At 41.6% G+C, this 18,364-nt stretch overlaps 1 protein-coding gene and 2 pseudogenes across 1 annotated transcript; 2 read left to right on the top strand and 1 right to left on the bottom strand.

Moving 5' to 3' along the window:
* Nucleotides 1-203: 203 nt before the first annotated feature.
* LOC147426129 (protein EXORDIUM-like 2) lies at nucleotides 204-805 on the bottom strand. Its single transcript, XM_086497918.1, has one exon. It carries the CDS (start codon nucleotides 606-608, stop codon nucleotides 204-206), a length of 405 nt encoding a protein of 134 aa, XP_086354044.1. The 5' UTR covers nucleotides 609-805.
* An 8,726-nt stretch (nucleotides 806-9,531) lies between these two features.
* Nucleotides 9,532-9,852, top strand: LOC147426128 (uncharacterized; annotated as a pseudogene).
* An 864-nt stretch (nucleotides 9,853-10,716) lies between these two features.
* Nucleotides 10,717-11,569, top strand: LOC147426127 (S-adenosylmethionine synthase 2-like; annotated as a pseudogene).
* Nucleotides 11,570-18,364: the final 6,795 nt, after the last annotated feature.

Genomic DNA, 18,364 nt, shown 5'->3' with positions numbered 1-18,364 from the left:
CTTCGGCCCTCAGCCCAACCTAAGAATATAAGCTCCACTACGAAGAGGGTAGTCGTATCTGTGAAATACTCGGCCTCTCCAGCTAAGTACCAGGAATTCCTTTGTGGGTGTTCATGCTCATAACCAGCATGCATCATTATGGTTAAACTGTAGCTGTACATCCATTAGAATGAATACACCTTGTATATGGTATGAGAATGGCTCTAGAGGGGCATGCAGTTGAGGGAGGAAGCGTTCCACATTGCAGGGATGAGAAACCGATGCTCGTTCACACCATGTGCATTGAAGCTAGAACCAGTGGCAAAATGCGTAAGGAGCTCTCCAGGGTAGCCGGGATACGCCCCCTTCCCAAAAATGCCAGTGCATGCTGAGACCGCCTCCAGTGGGTCGGCAGCATCTCCTTGGTAGTAGCTTGTATTGAAAGGGTTGGTTGTAGCTCCGGCGCCGATGACACTTGCCAGATTGATGATCATGCCATCAATGCCAATGTCGGAATTTGGGGCTTGGAGCGGGGGTGTCTGAGGTCCGAAATCGGCACTCGCAAAGGGCCAAGCACATTGCCCTGGACATTGCGTCTTTGCATTTCCCACCCAGGCATATGGAAGCATCTTGTCCCCTGTTGCCTCCAATGGGAATGTATATGCATGAAACCCACATGAGTTCAAACAAAACCCATCTACATACACATCCGCCGCAGTGAGCACAATGTACAATGCCTTGGAGCTACTCGGGAAGGCGCCCGAATGGATGTTGTGGGTGAGAGCCTCTGGAATGAATATTCCAGCAGCACCCAATTCACAAGGAACTTTGGACGCATTTCTATATAGCAAAAAAATATAATTACTAGGCAAATTACTAGATTGAATACACATATCTAGTAAGAGTGCAAACTAGTAATAATGAGAATACTCCTATATGGTTGTAACCATAATATTATAGCTATATGGGAGTTTTAAGTAACCATATAGCAAGATTTTTTACTAGTTTGACTCTGATTCTCCTAGATGGCTGTAGCCATACTATTATAGCTATATGGGAGTTTTAACTAACCATGTAGTAAGAAATTCTTTTTTCATCTACATGGTTGTAGTCAGAAAATGCTATCTATGTAGTTGTATTATAATAATTCACATAAATAATCAATTTAACATAACATATACAAAATAGCACTTCACTTTAAATAATCAATTTAAACATAACATATACAAAATAATCAATTCTCTATAGGATATTCTCGCACTTCACTTATCCTTTCACTATCAATGTCTTCACATAGTGTTTGCTCACTTTGATTAGCCATCTGTGTAGTGAATACCACAAGAAACACTTGCTAGTGAGAGTGACACCTCTTTCAAGTTGAAAGCTTAATCTCACCCATCTCAATTTACATTTCACATTGAGTAATCACCTAAGATAAAGTATTTTCAGTAAAGATGAATGTGACATACCTTCATATGCTATATTCTCAAGATCTAATGTAAGCTAAATACAGCTAGACATGAATACTACTACACACCTACAAAGAAGAGGCTTAAAATAATCAAAGAAGTACAATGTAAAATGAATATATTTTTGTAGCAAATACAACTCTTTAGGGTCTTTAGAGAAGACTCTTTAGGGACTCGCACTACGGACAAGAGTACAAACGAAGACCCTAAAGTGCAATGCTAAATTGAATTGATAAATTTATACCATTCCCAACTATGGCACCAACAACCATTTCAAATGAACTTTCAATACCAATAGCATTTACATTCCAATTCTCATTTCAATACCAACAACATTTACATTCCCTCATACAATCGTAAATGCAAATGAAAGGTGCACTCTTTGTAGAATATTGCGATAAATGCTTCAAGTTTTTGACCTAAAAACCGACATGATTCGATGCTTGAAATTTTGACCTATTTGTGCCATTCCAACGTTTGGCTAAGAAATGTATTTTCTTTGGTGGAAATCACTGGAAAATTGGGAATAAATACCTGGCAGTTAATGGAGACTTGTTAAGGCGGCACTAATCCAGAGACAATGCTTAGCTTCCAAGTCGGTCCGCCACTAATTGCGCCACACAACTAACCGAGGACGCGCATGTCCGAGGGCTCGCACGAGGAAACGTTCAACTGTTGCAGAGGAAGCTCATAGCTGATGTTTCAGGGAAGCGAACCACTATACTCTTTGCAGCTTCGCACGGACCAGCTGACGAGTATGGCCTTCTTTGATTTGACGTCATGGGAATAACCTTGTAGAGGCGAGATAATATATTGCAGTGGAAAATAGCTAAATAGCTATCAAGTGAATATTAAAAGGCAGCTTATTAATATAGCAGGTACTGGGCACGCAAGTCGGGCTGCATTGCAGCGCTAGCTAGCGGTTTGATTGAGCGAGAAGCAGCACGCGATCTTAGTGAAGGTAGGAGGAGGAGCTACGAAATGGGGGCTCTTGGAGATGGTGTGGAGAGTGCAAGTGGGCTTCCAAGAGCGGCAAGGGGTGCCAACCTTTGGGGCCAACAGGGACGTGTCATTGTTTACAGGTTTTCTCAAGTGCAGTAAGAGTAAAGAAATACCGCAAGGGCTGGCAACCTTTGGGGCCAACAGGGTGTCATTGTTTACTTGACACAAGCGAGGGTGATGTGAAGGCTTACAAGGATCAGTGACAACCAACACAGCAGACGGCAGGTGCTACTAGCAACAAAGGGAAGGCAGGGAAGGGCCAATTACGGCTCCGTCGGTCAAACAATGCTAGTTGGCCAGGGTGGGGCAGCAACACATTGAGCAGCTTGTATAAAGCTGAACAAATATGTTTGCCTTCACATAGTGTCTCTCTCATGAGTCCGTCCTATTTTAGTAGCCACTTCTCTTCTTTTGCGTTTTTCTCTCTTTGTTGCCCTCCTCTTGCTGTCATATTTCCATCTTGCACTCCACAGTTTGACAAAAAAATATTTGGCAAGTTGTGCACAATTCCATAATGTGGACCATTTTATTTGTGGATGGTGCTCTAAACCTATATGAGCCAGAGTCTATGACACATGCAAAACACGTGCTTTCTATTAGGATGGATAAGCTAACGTTTTTGGGAATTTATGTTCTGGCCAATTGTGTCATATCGTAGCTTTGCTACAAGCACACAAGCTTTACAATTAGAAGGATACTGATTTGATGCAGCATTTGCTCAGAGTAATCTAGAACCTATTGACATGCAGTGAATGCAGGAAAAAAATGACTTGAAAACAACAGAATCTGTAGAAAATACTCTCTCTCTCTCTCTCTCTCTCTCTCTCTCTCTCTCTCTCTCTCTCTCTCTCTCTCTCTCTCTCTCTCTCTCTCTCTCTCTCTCTCTCTCTCTCTCTCTCTCTCTCTCTCTCTCTCTCTCTCTCTCTCTCTCTCTCTCTCTCTCTCTCTTTGAGTGAGTGAGAGTGACTGTGCGTCAAAAAACTTACTGCTCGAAATTTCTTGCAGAGGGGGGACGACATGGGCTTGCAGATCGTGGGCTTGAACGTCGCTTCTGCTGGGAATTTTTGGGAGAGGGGGGTGTGATATCGAGGGGCCGGATCGGTTCTGCTGGGGATTTGTTGGAGAGAGAGGCCAAGTGCGTGCCTTATGGAGCTTGTGCATGGGTAGATTAAGCAAGTAGAGTCCACCCTGTTGTAGCTCGTGGTCGGCTGGGAGGGCAGCGAATGAGGAGGGAGCTTGAGCAGCTCACACGACTAGCTGATTGGCGTGGTGCAGCTCGACTGCTAAATGCAGGGCGCCATGGATGCAGCTTTGGTGATGAGTTTAAATGGTGTTGAACGCTCTAGACCAAGAGTGTCGCTGCTCGACTGCTAAATGCAGGGCACCATGGATGCAGCTTTGCAAGATGCAATTAGCAAAGTGGTGAGGTTTCCCGCGTGAAAGATGTGCTGGCGATAGCGATAGGGTAGAGAGAGAGAGAGAGAGAGAGAGAGAGAGAGAGAATAAAATGAAATAAAATGTTAATACAGCGGCGCCGATCGGCCTCTTCAAAAGGTCAATTTTTTTAATATTGATGGATCTAATCCAATGCCTTGGTATACAAAAAATGACCTAAAGTGAAAGACTAAAATCATCATCATCATCATCATCATCAAGACCCAAGGACACCGGCATCGGATCAATGTCCGCCTATGCAAATAGTCGTACTTAGCGTCTCCCATATATGTCATTCTAGAATTGTCATGATCCTCTAATGGAGCCTCCATTGATGTTGTGGTTTCTCTCGTAGACATAGGCGTCAAGCTCTCTCAGCTCAATGGCTCAATCAACTAATATACCTCTAATATAAGTGGGCTCTGAAGTGCTCTAAAGTAGTTAGTGATCTCCCTCTATTCAAGCTGTAAACTACCACTCAATTCAGGTGTGAACGAGGGCCTTCTCTTACGAATGGGTGCATTCACCTCTTCAAGCTGTGATCTTACACTTTGGGGCTTGTCAGAGTAGGGCAACTATGGTACACATTTGTGATCTTAGATACAGCCCACACAGGAGCTGAGCACGAAGATGGCTTTCTATATAGCGCGTCTTCTCCATCTTGCGAAGGATGGCGTTGTGACAAGACACCAGCTTCGATACAACAGAGGCCAGGACATGTCCCGTTAACTATGAGATACGAGGCCGCTTTCATTGCCTGTTGAGAGAGGGCATTGGACCACTCTCTAGAGTCATGGGGAGTGATGACCAGAGATAATAATCGATGCCTGGGATTTTTTTTTGCTCGAGCTACACACACACACAGAAAGAGCCTAACAAGAGGAGAAGCTAGCGAGTCTCAAAGATGGATCATAGACTTCTTCAGAGCAGGCACTAAACCATCGGAGCAGCTACTACCACAGCAGATCCCACATTCTCCTCACACTAGAGGCACGTTGATCAATCAAGCGACCGAGCTAGGAAGATCCAAACGCCCAAGACTGCAGAGGACTACACAGCATCCAGGGAGGCTGCATCAAAGAATCAAGATCACTATGGCTCGACATGCACGACGCCCAATCAGACTATTGACCATGGAGGAGATTGATGAGATATCTGAGCGAAATATCTGAGCTTTGGGAGTGCTCATCATGTCGGCAAGCATCTGAAGTACTCTCCAGCTTGATGATCTGTGAAATATTACCAGGGTTTGAAAGATCTTCGATACTCCTTTCTGGGTCTGTCCGGCTTGCTGCTACGCGGAATAGAAATGGTGTGAATCTTGATAATTAGGCATGGGACCTCCTGTATATCATTTCCATGAACATTGAAGGATGGTCAAGGGCACAGGGTTGTTAAATCTGCATGTGCTATACTTGGAGCGGCATAATGCTGGTCATAACTAGTTGCACTTGCAAAAACGAGCTGAGTAAGGTAGTTGAAGTTGGACATACTGTTCAGCTAGCCACTGGGTCTTGTTGCACACAAAGCTGCTATGATTGCTACACGGGGAAGGCGCAGAGGCTTCACTGCAAAAGAAAGTCGATTCCAATATGCCGATGAGGCAAACAGTGACATTGTCGACCTTCTACTGCTAGAATGAATAGGGATGAGCTTGGCCTAGAGACTCTATGCTACTGAAGAATGCTCTCACCATGACGACGAGGTAGTCTTTTCTTCATGGCTCTTTGCTTTCATGTAAACAGGTATAAGGTTCCAGTACAATAGATAGTTGGGCACATCCAGCAATTAATGCATTCCAAGAAGTGACATTCCGGACAGGAAGCTCCCCAAGCACTTTTTGTGCTTTCTCAAGCGCACCACATTAAGCATATATATTGACCAAAATAGTGCCAAGCATGACATCTTTTTTCTTGCAAAGAGCCACATGCCTGCAAGATGCATGCGTAGGTGATTGCATCGAAACAGAGGCCCTCGCTTTGCATCTACTGACATTGTGAACAAAACACCTGATAGGGAGCATGATAGATTTGAAAGTCTTCAACGCCTGTGATCGATGTGTGATTAAAAAATCTTGCAACATGTGATGCTTGTGTAGGTGATTGCATCTATGCATGCATAGATGATTGCATCATGAGAGAGGCCCTCACCTCGCATCTAAATTTTGACTGTAACGATTAGAAAAGCGTGATAGAGCCACATGCCTTCCAGATGCCTGTGCGTAGGTGATTGCAGGTGGAGAGAGGCCATCACTTTGCATCTAGATTTTGACTTCCAGGCCATAGCAGCTAGTTAATCTCCTAACAAGTTGCTTAAGCGCAGGGTAAATGGAGCACAAAAGAAAAGCATAGAAAGAGAAGGGTAATCTGTAGACCCACATCCAACAATTCTTATTACTTCCTGCAGTATTAGCTAGAAAAAAGTCGCATCCTCTTGTAGCAATTACTCCTGTGAGTATGTGTGTGTGGAAATTATAACGTGCTGCGATGATGGCTTTGGTTGAAAGGAGGAGCGTCAAAAAGATGTTATTAGCTTCATAGCCTTCTCTCTCTCTCTCTCTCTCTCTCTCTCTCTCTCTCTCTCTCTCTCTCTCTCACACACACACACACACACACACACACACACACAAACAGTGGCCAGACCTGCAGACAAAGCTCCGAGCTAACAAAGTAATGAAGCTTTTGAATAATGCTTAGATCTTAATTTGAGCGTGACACAAAAATGAACTAATGGTTTAGTCCCCACATTTTAAAGAGTAGCCACGTGGGTTAATGAGAGCGCAGTGTTGTGATTTTACCTCGTACACTAACGAAGTAATGAATATTTTGAATAATGCTCTAGATCTTAATTTGAGCGTGACACAAAAATGAACTAATGGTTTAGTCCCCACATTTGTAGACGAGGTCTAGATGAGTAGCTTGAAGTTTTCATGTACAAAGGAGACTTGAGGTAGATCTACTTGTGCATCACATTGATGGCAAGAACCTCTAAAATATAATGTGGATGTGTGGAATAGCATGTCGAAAACTGAAAGGATTTTTCAATGATATACAAGAGAAACCTCATGAGCCACAATAACATCACAAACAACTTATTAAGAAGCCACAAACACAACACTAAGATTGCTAGACCCAATCAAAAGGTGAAGTTGACCACATGCTATCGAAGTGTCTATTTGGTCAATAGAGAGTATCATCACAAGCTAGCAAGATGGAACAAATCAGACCCATATGGAGAAACTCCTTTCTCATTGTAGAAAATATTTAGTTAAATTCATCAGCGAGTTGTGATCGTTTATGTACTCTCTCTTTCACCCCAGTTTGATATAGAACAGAGCTTGTTATGCTATAGAGAGTATCATCACAAGCTAGCAAGATGGAAAAAATCATACCCATATGGAGAAACTGCTTTCTCATTGTAGAAAATATTTAGTTAAATTCATCAGCGTCCTTGTGATCGTTTATGTACTCTCTTTCACCCTAGTTTGATATAGAACAGAGCTTGTTATGCTCACCATACTAATGTGTTGAAGCCTATGTACTTCTTGTGATAAAAGAAGGGATAAAGTTTGCAAAGTGTAACTCCAAATATTAGTAAGGATGTCTCGTATCTTGCATTTAGTAAATGAATAAAATGCTTTTGTGAATCCCTAACAAAGGGTTCAAATAACTAGCAATGACATTTGAATAGAAAACACGACAGTTCACGTTTTTGTAATAGAAAAAATCAGCTCTTGATAAGATCTTCTAGACTCATAGCATTAAAATAATCCATAGTTTTTTTGCATGAATTCTTTAAGATATGTACTTGAAAAGGTGCAAAGTATCTTGATGTTTTCTTTATGATTAATGGTGGTTTTTTTGTGTGTTTAGATAGTTTAAAGTGTCAAATAAGATTAACCTTGCAGGGACCCTTTTGAAAATGAAACCTAAATCAGTGTTCTAATAACAATTTGGTGTTATTCAAAGGGTATGAGTATTCAAAGTAACCAATAAAAGCTCAAAGCTCAAGTCTCATTTTTAAAAATGGGACTTGAATAAGTCCCAAAATTCCTGAATTGGTGTTATCAACTATGCTTGTTGAAAACTTTGAAGAAATCTACGTTTTAAATATACCTCCACATTGATATTTTGACCTTGTATTCTAGCATAATCTGGAAGATGTAAGTATTTTGATTTAATAAAGTTATAATTTGATGCTAGTGGCCCAAGCTTATGAACATATTTTGAGAAGTTAATGAGACTTTTGAATAATCAACACAACGTGGACTGTACTTGTAGGGTATCCAACTTACATTTGGATTGGATGTTTTTTCTTATAGATTGTGATCTAGTTTGTGTTTAGAATTGTATCATCAATATTATTTGGATGAATATAGCATAAATTGTTCAAAAAATTTACAATAATCTCCATCATTTTGTAATATCTTTTCCTCTCTAAGGACAATGTGTGCAGTTGTGGTACTTGCAAATCAATGATAGAGTGTGTGAGACGTAAAATGTTTTGATCCCTTCCCTTTTATAGCTTCATCTACAACTACGAGACTTTATTTTGTTTTCTTATTTGTATTAGTAACAAATATATCAATTAAGAAACTTATTGATATCGAGCGAGTAACCATGATATTTCTCAATAATTAGTTGTTTAACTATGCTTAATGAATTTTTACTAAAATGAACTTAGGGGTAGACAAACTTACTACAATTACTTGATCCATAGTAAGTGATAAATGACTAGATGAAACACCCTTTTCTATATAGGAGTTTAGAAACTACCAGATGAGGATTCCAAAGAGCTAGCTACTATATAGGAGTTCATAACTTACTAGATGAACTTACTAGATAAGGACGTCCAAGAACCGGTTTCTATATAGGAGTTTATGACTTACTATATGAACTTACTAGATCAACACGTCCAAGAGCAAGTTACTATATAGGAGTTTGTGATTTGCTAGATGAATTAGAAAATTGCTAGCTTACTTGCTAGATTAAATGTGAAAACTCCTACTTGTAACTAGGAATTATTGAGCATGTACTCTAACTTGCTATCTAGAAACACGTCCAAAGCTCTTTGTGCAACATATCCCACACCTGCAGTCCACTATCTCTGATTGAACAAACCACTTGAGAAGGTCGCGGCTCGGATCCAAGACCAAGGGGGTGAAAGCCAAAGTCCCCAGGTAGGCATCCATTAAGCCATTCCAGAGGAGTGCTGCCACGGAACCGCAAAGGCCTGTCGGCTGCTGCCGCCGAAACGGTGAGGGCCCTCTTTGATGGCACAAATGTAGATGTTGCGGGTGCAGCTCGCAATGCCCGTCCGGACACAAAGGAGCTCTTGCTCACGCTGGACGCTTCCACAGCTGTGAGGCTGCTAGAGGAGCACACCGTGGATGCCATAGCCACAAGCTCATGGTGATAGATTGCAGTTGCTGATCTTTCTTCTGGGCTGCTACCTCGCAATCACAAACACAGATTCTGCTGGGCGCGCACAAGCACTCTCTCTCTCTCTCTCTCTCTCTCTCTCTCTCTCACACACACACACACACACACAAAAAACTCAACTCTCTCAAAGAGCGTGCGCCGGCGCACGCTCTTTGAGAGAGTTTTTTTTAGAGAGAGAGAGAGAGGAAGGAGAAGAAAGAGCAGTCATGGCCGCTGCGATCGCTCAAGCAACTTCCAAGCGCCTTGCGTCGCTCGCTGTTTGTTCCACTCCCAATTAAGAGGATGCCAGGAGTTAAACAGTTGCATTTTTCAGCACCAAAGCAAACGAGTGGCAGCCATGATAGCCATGGTAATGGACATGACAGCCATGGTGACGATTACGACACATACCTTCATGCTGAGCACAGCCAGGCATGAAACACCGAAAGCTTAAAATGGGGCTGGCTGTCTTTGCAGTGGTTGCCATTGGCACTGGCGTTCCCAGTTTTGCTATTATTTTCCAACAGAAGAAGGCTATGATTATGTGATGTCCTCTGGGAAGCCTGCCCAGAGAATCAATAATGCAAGTCAGATTAGCTTAGAAAGTTTTTTCATCTGTTTCGAGAATGTAAGAACATGGATTCACTCCAACTTCTTCCAAAGAAAGTTAGCGATTGTCACACATGTTTGAGACATTATGTTACAACATTGGATATTGTTGAGTTGCTTATACTGTTTCTCAATAATGCTTCACGATCTCGTAAAAGAGAGAGAGAGAGAGAGAGAGAGAGAGAGACTCTCTCAACACACGCGGGGCAAGTGGGCACTCACGAGCAGCCATGGTGACTCTACGAGAAGTGCGATGGCAAGTGCATGATCCGACGCACGCTCTATGAGAGAGTCTTTTTTAGAGAGAGAGAGAGAGAGAGAGAGAGAGAGAGAGAGAGAGACTCTCTCAACACACGTGGGGCAAGCGGGCACTCACGAGCAGCCATGGTGACTCTGCGAGAAGTGCGATGGCAAGTGCGTGATTCAATTCGTATGTGCGCCCCCGTGCACAATGGCATGCGGTCATGGAGGCACGCATTGCACATGAGGAAAAGGTGTTGTACACACGATGAGGGCCGTGGGTTCATCAGCTAATGGAGGCAGCGTGGGAATCCCGACGGATGAGGAAAGAGGGTACTGACAATCACCAGCCCTATAGCGAGAGAGAGAGAGAGAGAGAGAGAGAGAGAGAGAGAGAGAGAGAGAGAGAGAGAGAGAGAGAGAGAGAGAGAGAGAGAGAGAGAGAGAGAGAGAGAGAGAGAGAGAGAGAGAGAGAGGCCTCACCAAATGTGAGAAGTAGCTTCAACCTTCCAAGATTGTTTAGAGGCTACTTCCAGGCCCTTGATGCATAGAAACCCTAAAAGATGTCTACTTTTCTCTTCACCTCGGAGTCGATGAATGAGGGATATCTAGACAAGCTGTGGGATCAAGGTCTAATGCAGTGTTGGATGCATGCCTACAAGAGGATCAAGAGAGTAAGGTGGCTTGTGAGACGTGCACCAAGGCTAACATGGTTATGATCTTTGGGGAGATTACCACCAACTATGGTAGATATTAACTATGAGAAGATTCGGGATAGTCGCTGGGAAATTGGTTTGTGTTAGATAATGTGGGTATTGATGCTGATCATTGCAAGGTTTTGGTTAACATCAAACAGTAGAGCCCAGACATTTCTCAAGGTGTGCATGGACATTTCACAAAAATAAGGATGAGGAGGTTGGTGCAAGAGATCAAGGGCATATGTTTGGTTATTCTACTGATGAGACTGATAAGGAGCTTATGCCCCTCGGCCATGTCCTGGCTACCAAACTAGGTTCCATGCTCATAGAGGTAAGAAAGAATGGAACTTATGCATGGTTGCCCAAATGGCAAAACTCAAGTAGCATTTGAATACAAGAATGAAATGGTGCCATCAATGCCATGGTTCCCATCATAGTCATATGGTCTTGATCTCTATGCAAGACAATGAAAATAGTTACCAATGACAAGATTGCCACTGATCTAAAGGAGCATGTAATCAGGCATGTGATACCTAAGAAGTACCTGGATGAGAAGACCATCTTCCATCTGAATCCTTTTGGAAGGTTTGTGATTGGGGGGCCACAAGGTGATGTTGCCCTAGCAAGAAGGAACATAATTATTGATACATATGGTGGTTGGGGAGCTCATGGAGAAGGCGTTTTCTCAGTCAAAGACCCTACCAAGGTGGATATATAGAAAGTAGACCCTACATCGTGAGGCAGGCTGCCAAAGAGTGTTGTAGCATCTGGTCTTGCACGCCACTGCTGATTCAGAGATTCTGGACATAATTAAGTTTCCTCATCCCTGCCCTTACAACTAGTATTCTCCTCCTCTGTAAGGAGTGTGGAGAAGAAGTTGTTGTATTGATGCTCTTGCTAAATTCTTCTAAGATGTAGGTATTCCATCCTCATTGCATTTGCATAAAACTTCTGGAGCGGCATCAGTTTTTCAGACATAATATAACATCAACTAAATAATCAAAGTGTAGAATAACATTTCAAGAACTCATCATTTGCCCTCCCATTACCAGCATATGAAATCATGCACAAGAGCACCCACGCACACAGAATCCCTCCTGGTATGATCTCTATCAACCTTAATGACCTTCGTCGAGAAGAGTGTTGCATTTTGGTCGCAATGACCTTGATTTCACCTAGGAAGTAGTTAAGCCTTTGAAGTTGAGAAGGCTTAAGATAGCCCTTAAAACTTGCCTTATATTTATTTAGTTTGAGTGGCACATTGGTATCACTACTACTAAACTGATTAATATACATAAATTCCTTTATTGTGTGTGTGTGTGTGTGTGTGTTTGTGTGTGTGTGTGTGTGTGTGTGTGTGTGTGTGTGTGTGTGTGTGTGTGTGTGTGTGTGTGTGTGTGTGTGTGTGTGTGTGTGTGTGTGTGTGTGTGTGTGTGTGTGTGTGTGTGTGTGTGTGAGAGAGAGAGAGAGAGAGAGAGAGAGAGACTATTCAAAGGGAAAGGAGTTTTTCACAGGATGAGGGCCGTGGGTTCCGCAAATGGAGCAAATTGCAGGCGTAGTTTAGCATGAGAAGCTTGAATGAGGCAAGAGCATACCTAAATGGGCAACTAGGGTGACATTCATATCAACAACCATGTAGCTAGAGAGAGAGAGAGAGAGAGAGAGAAAGAGAGAGAGAGAGTATTCAAAGGGAGAGGTGTTTTGCAATGGATCAGGGTTGCGGGTTCCGAAAAGATGGAGGACAATGTGGGTGTAGCTCACCATGAGAATCTTGAGATGCCAGGATGAGGCAAGAGCAGGCCTCAACAACTAGCTGGGTTTTTTATTGTTGTGACGACAACCCTATGGCTAGAGAGAAAGAGAAAGAGAGACTATTTGAAGTGACCCCCCAAAAATCCAACTTTGCATGGTTTCACAGGAACGTCTTGGACTAAAGCCAGTAGATGGCCACGGGGTTATGGAGCCTTGCCCTCTTCCTCTTCATCTCTTATTTCCTGCCTTCTCCATGTAACAAGATGTCCTCTACATCCAGTGTATGTGCAATACCACCACCGCACTTAGTAGCATCACGTTCATAAGGAATTTGTGCACAGCTCTATGCAATTTCACCTCATTGCAAGGCAGCAAGTATGGTGCAGAAGTTGTCACCGGAGATCTAAAAGTCGCCATGGAAAATCTTGGCACTGTGGTTCTCATAGCATGTAATTGAAATTCCTATTGTATGGCTAATTTCTTGCAACTAAATCCCTTGAGCTTTATTGGTGGAACTTGCTCGGTTATTGCCTTGCTCGGAAATATTCGCTCGCCATTCAGTAGGACTCTTTTCCATGAACCAAGGTTTTTGATTGTGTCTATAGTTTGGGAAATTATCATGAAAAGTTTTTTTGATCCTTTTCTCAATTAGGTGCAGGTGAAAGGGTGTACATTTTATGTTGAGCATGTGGCAAAGTTTTTCCCACCCCAGTATGAATTCGGCTTTGACTGACTGTAAATGTATGGGAACAAGGGGAATGTGATTGAGACCTTTGGTTACAATATCTCTAAGTAGGTAATGGCGTATAAAGTTAGGCTGAGTAGTTAAAACATTCTTACCTTATTTATCAAAATCTCTTAAAAAGACACTAAACCTATTTTGGTTTGTGCATACACAAGGTTCTGTGATATCAAATGGATCTGCAAAAGTGTTGAAAGGTTTACAAAGATATTTTCCAATACTATTCGTATATTTCCAATCGAAGCTAATACGAAAATCATCTAAATTTTTAATAAATCCAAGATCTTCTAGCAGTTTATCAAAGAACATTCGTGGGTGTATGAATTCCATAGACTTATTGCAAATAGTTAAATGAATGAATCTATTATTTATCTTATTAGCTTGTTTTAAACAAAGTAAACCATTTGTTTGTGTGGATAGATGTCGTACCTAGTTTTTTGTGTTGTATTCCAACATCCTAGGAGTATTTTCAAGATCTTCCAAACCACAAAACTGCCTTGGTTGTTTTGATGATGAGTTTGTATTACCTGGAGTGCTTGCAATCCTTTTTAATTGTTCTTTACTCTTTGAAGGCTTGAAAATAGTGTCGATGGTCTGTCCAAGTGGGTGATGTTGTACTCTAGGAAGAAATGATGTTCCTGGTGTATATAATACCAATCCTCTAGTTGCATCTAATAAATGCTCATGAATAGCAAAAAACCACCACTGCATGCTGAACCTCAATGGGAAATGAAGTTACCCAGCTGATAAAAGCATATACTTGTGTAGGTCCAGCAGAGTAAGGAAAAAATCTTGGAAGATTTTGAAATACAAACCATAGCATGTTGTTAAACCATATGATCGTTGAGGGGCAGTTTGACCCTGGATTTTGTTTACAGTTGCACTTTATGAAGAGCCTGTATGTATTCCAATAGCTTTTTAGGAATTTTTGGATGTCGTTTTCTTTGTCGTTGAGAGATAAACCCTTTGTTTGAGCGACCATTGATACATTTTCACACTTCTTATTGTCAATGTCTGGCAGCCTGATCTATTTCAAGGTAAAGGCCTTATCTTGTGATAGTAGATGTTTATCTTGTAAGGCTAAAGTTTTGCATTGTTCCACAACCTCAGGAGGAAGACTGCAGAGTAGAGCTAGGGATTCAAGAGTAAAGGGCGCACACTGATTCAAGATCTCAAAGTTCCAAAGTTTATTGTCTAGATGGATTGCATCTAGTTCAATTTGCCTACGGGGAAGAAGTGGGATAATTTCAGAAAAATGCCTGGGTATAGATTTCTCTAATTTTTTAAAGGTAGGGTCGTGTGATAAGCCTACGGCATCCTTCTCATCTTGCTCTAATAGATCAAGATCTAAAAGAGGGTTTATAACTTCATGAGATTGTCTGATTTCGATAGGAAGAATAGAGAGGTTGTTTATAAAATAGAGTTTGTTTACAATAGTGGGTAAGGAAGAAAAGTAGAATACCAGATCCGTAGAGTCTTGGGCATCAATAAAGCATAAAGAGGCTAAGAAGGATCCTAAGGCAATATCTAATTGAGTAGGGTCTTTCCTTGCTAATGCTAGGAGTTTTAACCAGTCATTTACTCATGCAGTTTTTAATGCCGAGAGTTGTTGTTCCTATAATGCCTTTTTTTCATAATCAAGAAGATGCTTGTGAGATTCTGTTCCTTAGAAGCAAGAAAGTAAACATTGGGTACCAATAGGAGTGATATGGATGTCTTTTTCTTTAGAATACCCAAGGCCTGCTAGAGATGTTATCCATCCACCCTGAAGAAATTGTTATATCTCCAAATAAGTAATAAAAATGAAGTCAAGTACATTATATGGTGGTTGTCTGGCCAAGGACAACCCGGGAAACAAGGAGACAGAGTTTATATTTGAAATCCCTTCATTTAAGAACCATATACTGAAACATGACAAACTATAATTGAATGACGAGAGATAAGAGATATTTTTTTTTATTAAAATGAAATTATTTTGGTACACTGTTTTTGGTAGGAGACTGAACGAGATCCAAAACCTATGAAAGAATAGGTTTATACCTGCCACCATCCAAAAAAAGCAACCACTTAGAACTTGGACACCTTTGTTGGGAAGACAGGTATCCAAACAACCCACTCTGCTTGTTATTGTTGTCACATAGCCCTAGACCCCCTCACTCTCCTTGTATATGTTAGGAGGCAGGTATTTTTCTTTCTGTTTTGGCATTTTTCTTTTCATGATGGTTTTCTTTCCTGCAATGGTATGGTCGGGTTTTTTGGGGACTTCACGTTTGTTGAGAAACCCTGGTCTACATCCTTCGAAGAAATCCCTTATTGCCGACGGTTGAAGTTTTCCATTGGGTAAGTACTTATACTTATGCATGTTCAGATTAGACGCCTCCGCGAAAATCCCATGCTCTAGGAGCGGAGTACATGTATTGTACTTCATATAATAAGTACAATTAATTTCATGATAAAAGGGAGAGGGGAGATAGCTAAAGATCCTACCAGCCTCTCTGACTAAGACAGCATACGTGAAAAGAGCATTGTTTTTTCTTTTTTAATGGTAAGTACCATCTTTAAGAATTTATTATGATGCATGTAAGAGCTTCTTCTTCTTTTTTTTAAATGTTTTTTAGATTTTCAAAAATTTTGTTAGAGTTTTCTCTATTTTTGACAGATTTTTAAAAAAAGTAACACCATTTCTTGAGCCATATCTGGCTACCTCACTTCAAGGCTTTTTTATACCATCATGCTTTTATTTACCTATGTGTTTTATCCCTACTGTGATTCTCTTGAGAAATGCTACCATGTTTTGAAACTCTCTATTTTATTCCAGCTATCTGATTGTACTTAAGCTATGCACATGCGTCTCATTTTGCATCCAAATTTGTTAATGTAAACCATTGTGTATTCTACAATAAAGCCTTTACTAGTAAAGACCACAAAAATATGGACATGGTATAAAAATTGATGCAGCAAAGTTGTATAAAAATCAGTTACAGTTTTGCTTATATGATAGCACAATCCACTCTTTATATTGTATGAAAGCTTATGTTTGTCATGCATTAGTAAACCATTATTTTTCAATGTACAAATCCCATCTCAGTAGACAAGGAGTCTACTTGGCTTGAAGTTCCCGCCATGCTTGAGGTGTCGAGGGCTGCTTTTGGAAGTGTGTACTATTTTGTCGAAGCTTGCCGCAATAGAGTACGGTTAGAAAAATACCTTCACCTGGTTTTTGCAAATTCGAGTGGTGCTAGGTGCAGTTTGCGTACCACTGTGTGCGTGTATGAGTCTCACTCCTCGTAATATGTAGCTCTCAAGCTCGCTTTTTGAGAATAATTCAAAAAACCTGGCCTGTGTTCTCCTCTAGGCAGGTTTTGATCTCTCACCCCAAACCTTCTGGAATGTGTATGCATGTGTGTGTGTGTGTGTGTGTGTGTGTGTGTGTGTGTGTGTGTGTGTGTGTGTGTGTGTGTGTGTGTGTGTGTGTGTGTGTGTGTGTGTGTGTGTGTGTGTGTGTGTGTGTGTGTGTGTGTGTGTGTGTGTGTGTGTAAACTTGGTGGTGAATGATGTCGTAAGTGAGATGCTTCTAGCTTGTAAGTAAGAGGCTTAAGGCTTATCGAATGTATCTTGTACAGGAGAGGAGGTTACTGAGTGTATTGTAGATGCTGTAAGTAAGGGGCTTCAAGCTTGTAAGTAAGAGTTTTCAAGCTTGTATCTTCCGTAGGAGAGGCCTACTCGCAGCTATAGAGATTAACACAGAGCAGACTTGCTTGCATGTCGTGCTCTTGGTTGTGTTGTCCAGATTTTGTTGTAGCATTTTATAATGTTGATCACGGTTTTTAATAGGTAATTGACATAACTGTACTCGTTGGCTTATGGTTGGCACCATTTTGTATTAGGTAGGAGGATAAGAGATCACAAATAAGAGAGCCCACTTGTTGGCCCACTTGTTTGAAAAAATCTATAGGTCCGTTTTTTATAGAGAGAGAGAGAGAGAGAGAGAGAGAGAGAGAAGAAGAAGAGGACGATGAGAGTCATAGAAAACCCTCTCAAGAGTCTTTAAACCTCTAGTTGACGAGGAGAGTTTGAACATTGAACGCGAGGTAAAAAACCATCCTGTATTATTGTGTTTTCACCACTCCACGCGTCTTTTTTTTTTTGTGGGAATGCATTTGCATTTGATTCGGTGTTACTTAGCAGGTGAGCGAGAGGCTGCAAGGGATTTTCTAGACTTTATTAGTACTCTTGCTCATAGGGTGAGAAACCAAAAAAGAGAGAAAGTGGGATTGATCAAGTTTTAATTGTAGTTGGTTGTTTATGTTGAATGGAAACAGATGATTCAAACTGTCAGGTAGGTTCAAGGGTCTTGATTTTAGGTAAATATTTTGGAGGTAGATCTTTGTGGAGAAACTATTCAATATTTTTAGCTAGAGAGAGATAGGACATGAGAAAATAATTTTGGAAGAAAACAAATAGTAACAAGAGTTTCTTTTTTCCTTTTTGGGCATGAGAGAGAGAGAGAGAGAGAGAGAGAGTGAGAAGGCTTTTCCTTCATGGCGGCCCCAGGGTTGACGAACGAGAGGGAGAGAGAGGGCCTTTGGCCGCTTGCAGACGAACGAGAGGGAGAGGGGGGGGTGGCGATAATGGAGGAGAGAGGGGGGGGGGGGGATAATGGAGGAGAGGGGGGGGATAATGGAGGAGAGAGAGAGAGAGGGTGGTCCCATGCTTGGCAGCGGCCCACTACATGCGAGCATGGAGGGGAGGTGGGGTGGGCGCCAGCAGCTAAGTCAAGTTTTTTTATATTTTTTTACTAAAAATTACTCCCCTCAGAAGGGGTTGGTTCCTGCGGCCATAGCTTTTCAAAGCCATCCATCACTTCATTTTCTTCTCTTATTTGTCTCCAAAGCTTGTCTAAGCTGTGGTCCTCTCTATAGGCCTCATGTATTGTAGAATGGAATCCCTCAAATGCTGGATATGTAGTATTCATCGCTATCGTAGGCTTTTCTAATTCCATCGGGGGTTCCTTATTGG

This window comes from Adiantum capillus-veneris, chromosome 24, assembly GCF_014529385.1.
Source record: "Adiantum capillus-veneris isolate H3 chromosome 24, ASM1452938v2, whole genome shotgun sequence".
NCBI lineage: Eukaryota > Viridiplantae > Streptophyta > Polypodiopsida > Polypodiales > Pteridaceae > Adiantum > Adiantum capillus-veneris.
Note: the sequence above shows the minus strand (reverse complement) of the source record. Positions and strands in the feature narration are given on the sequence as shown.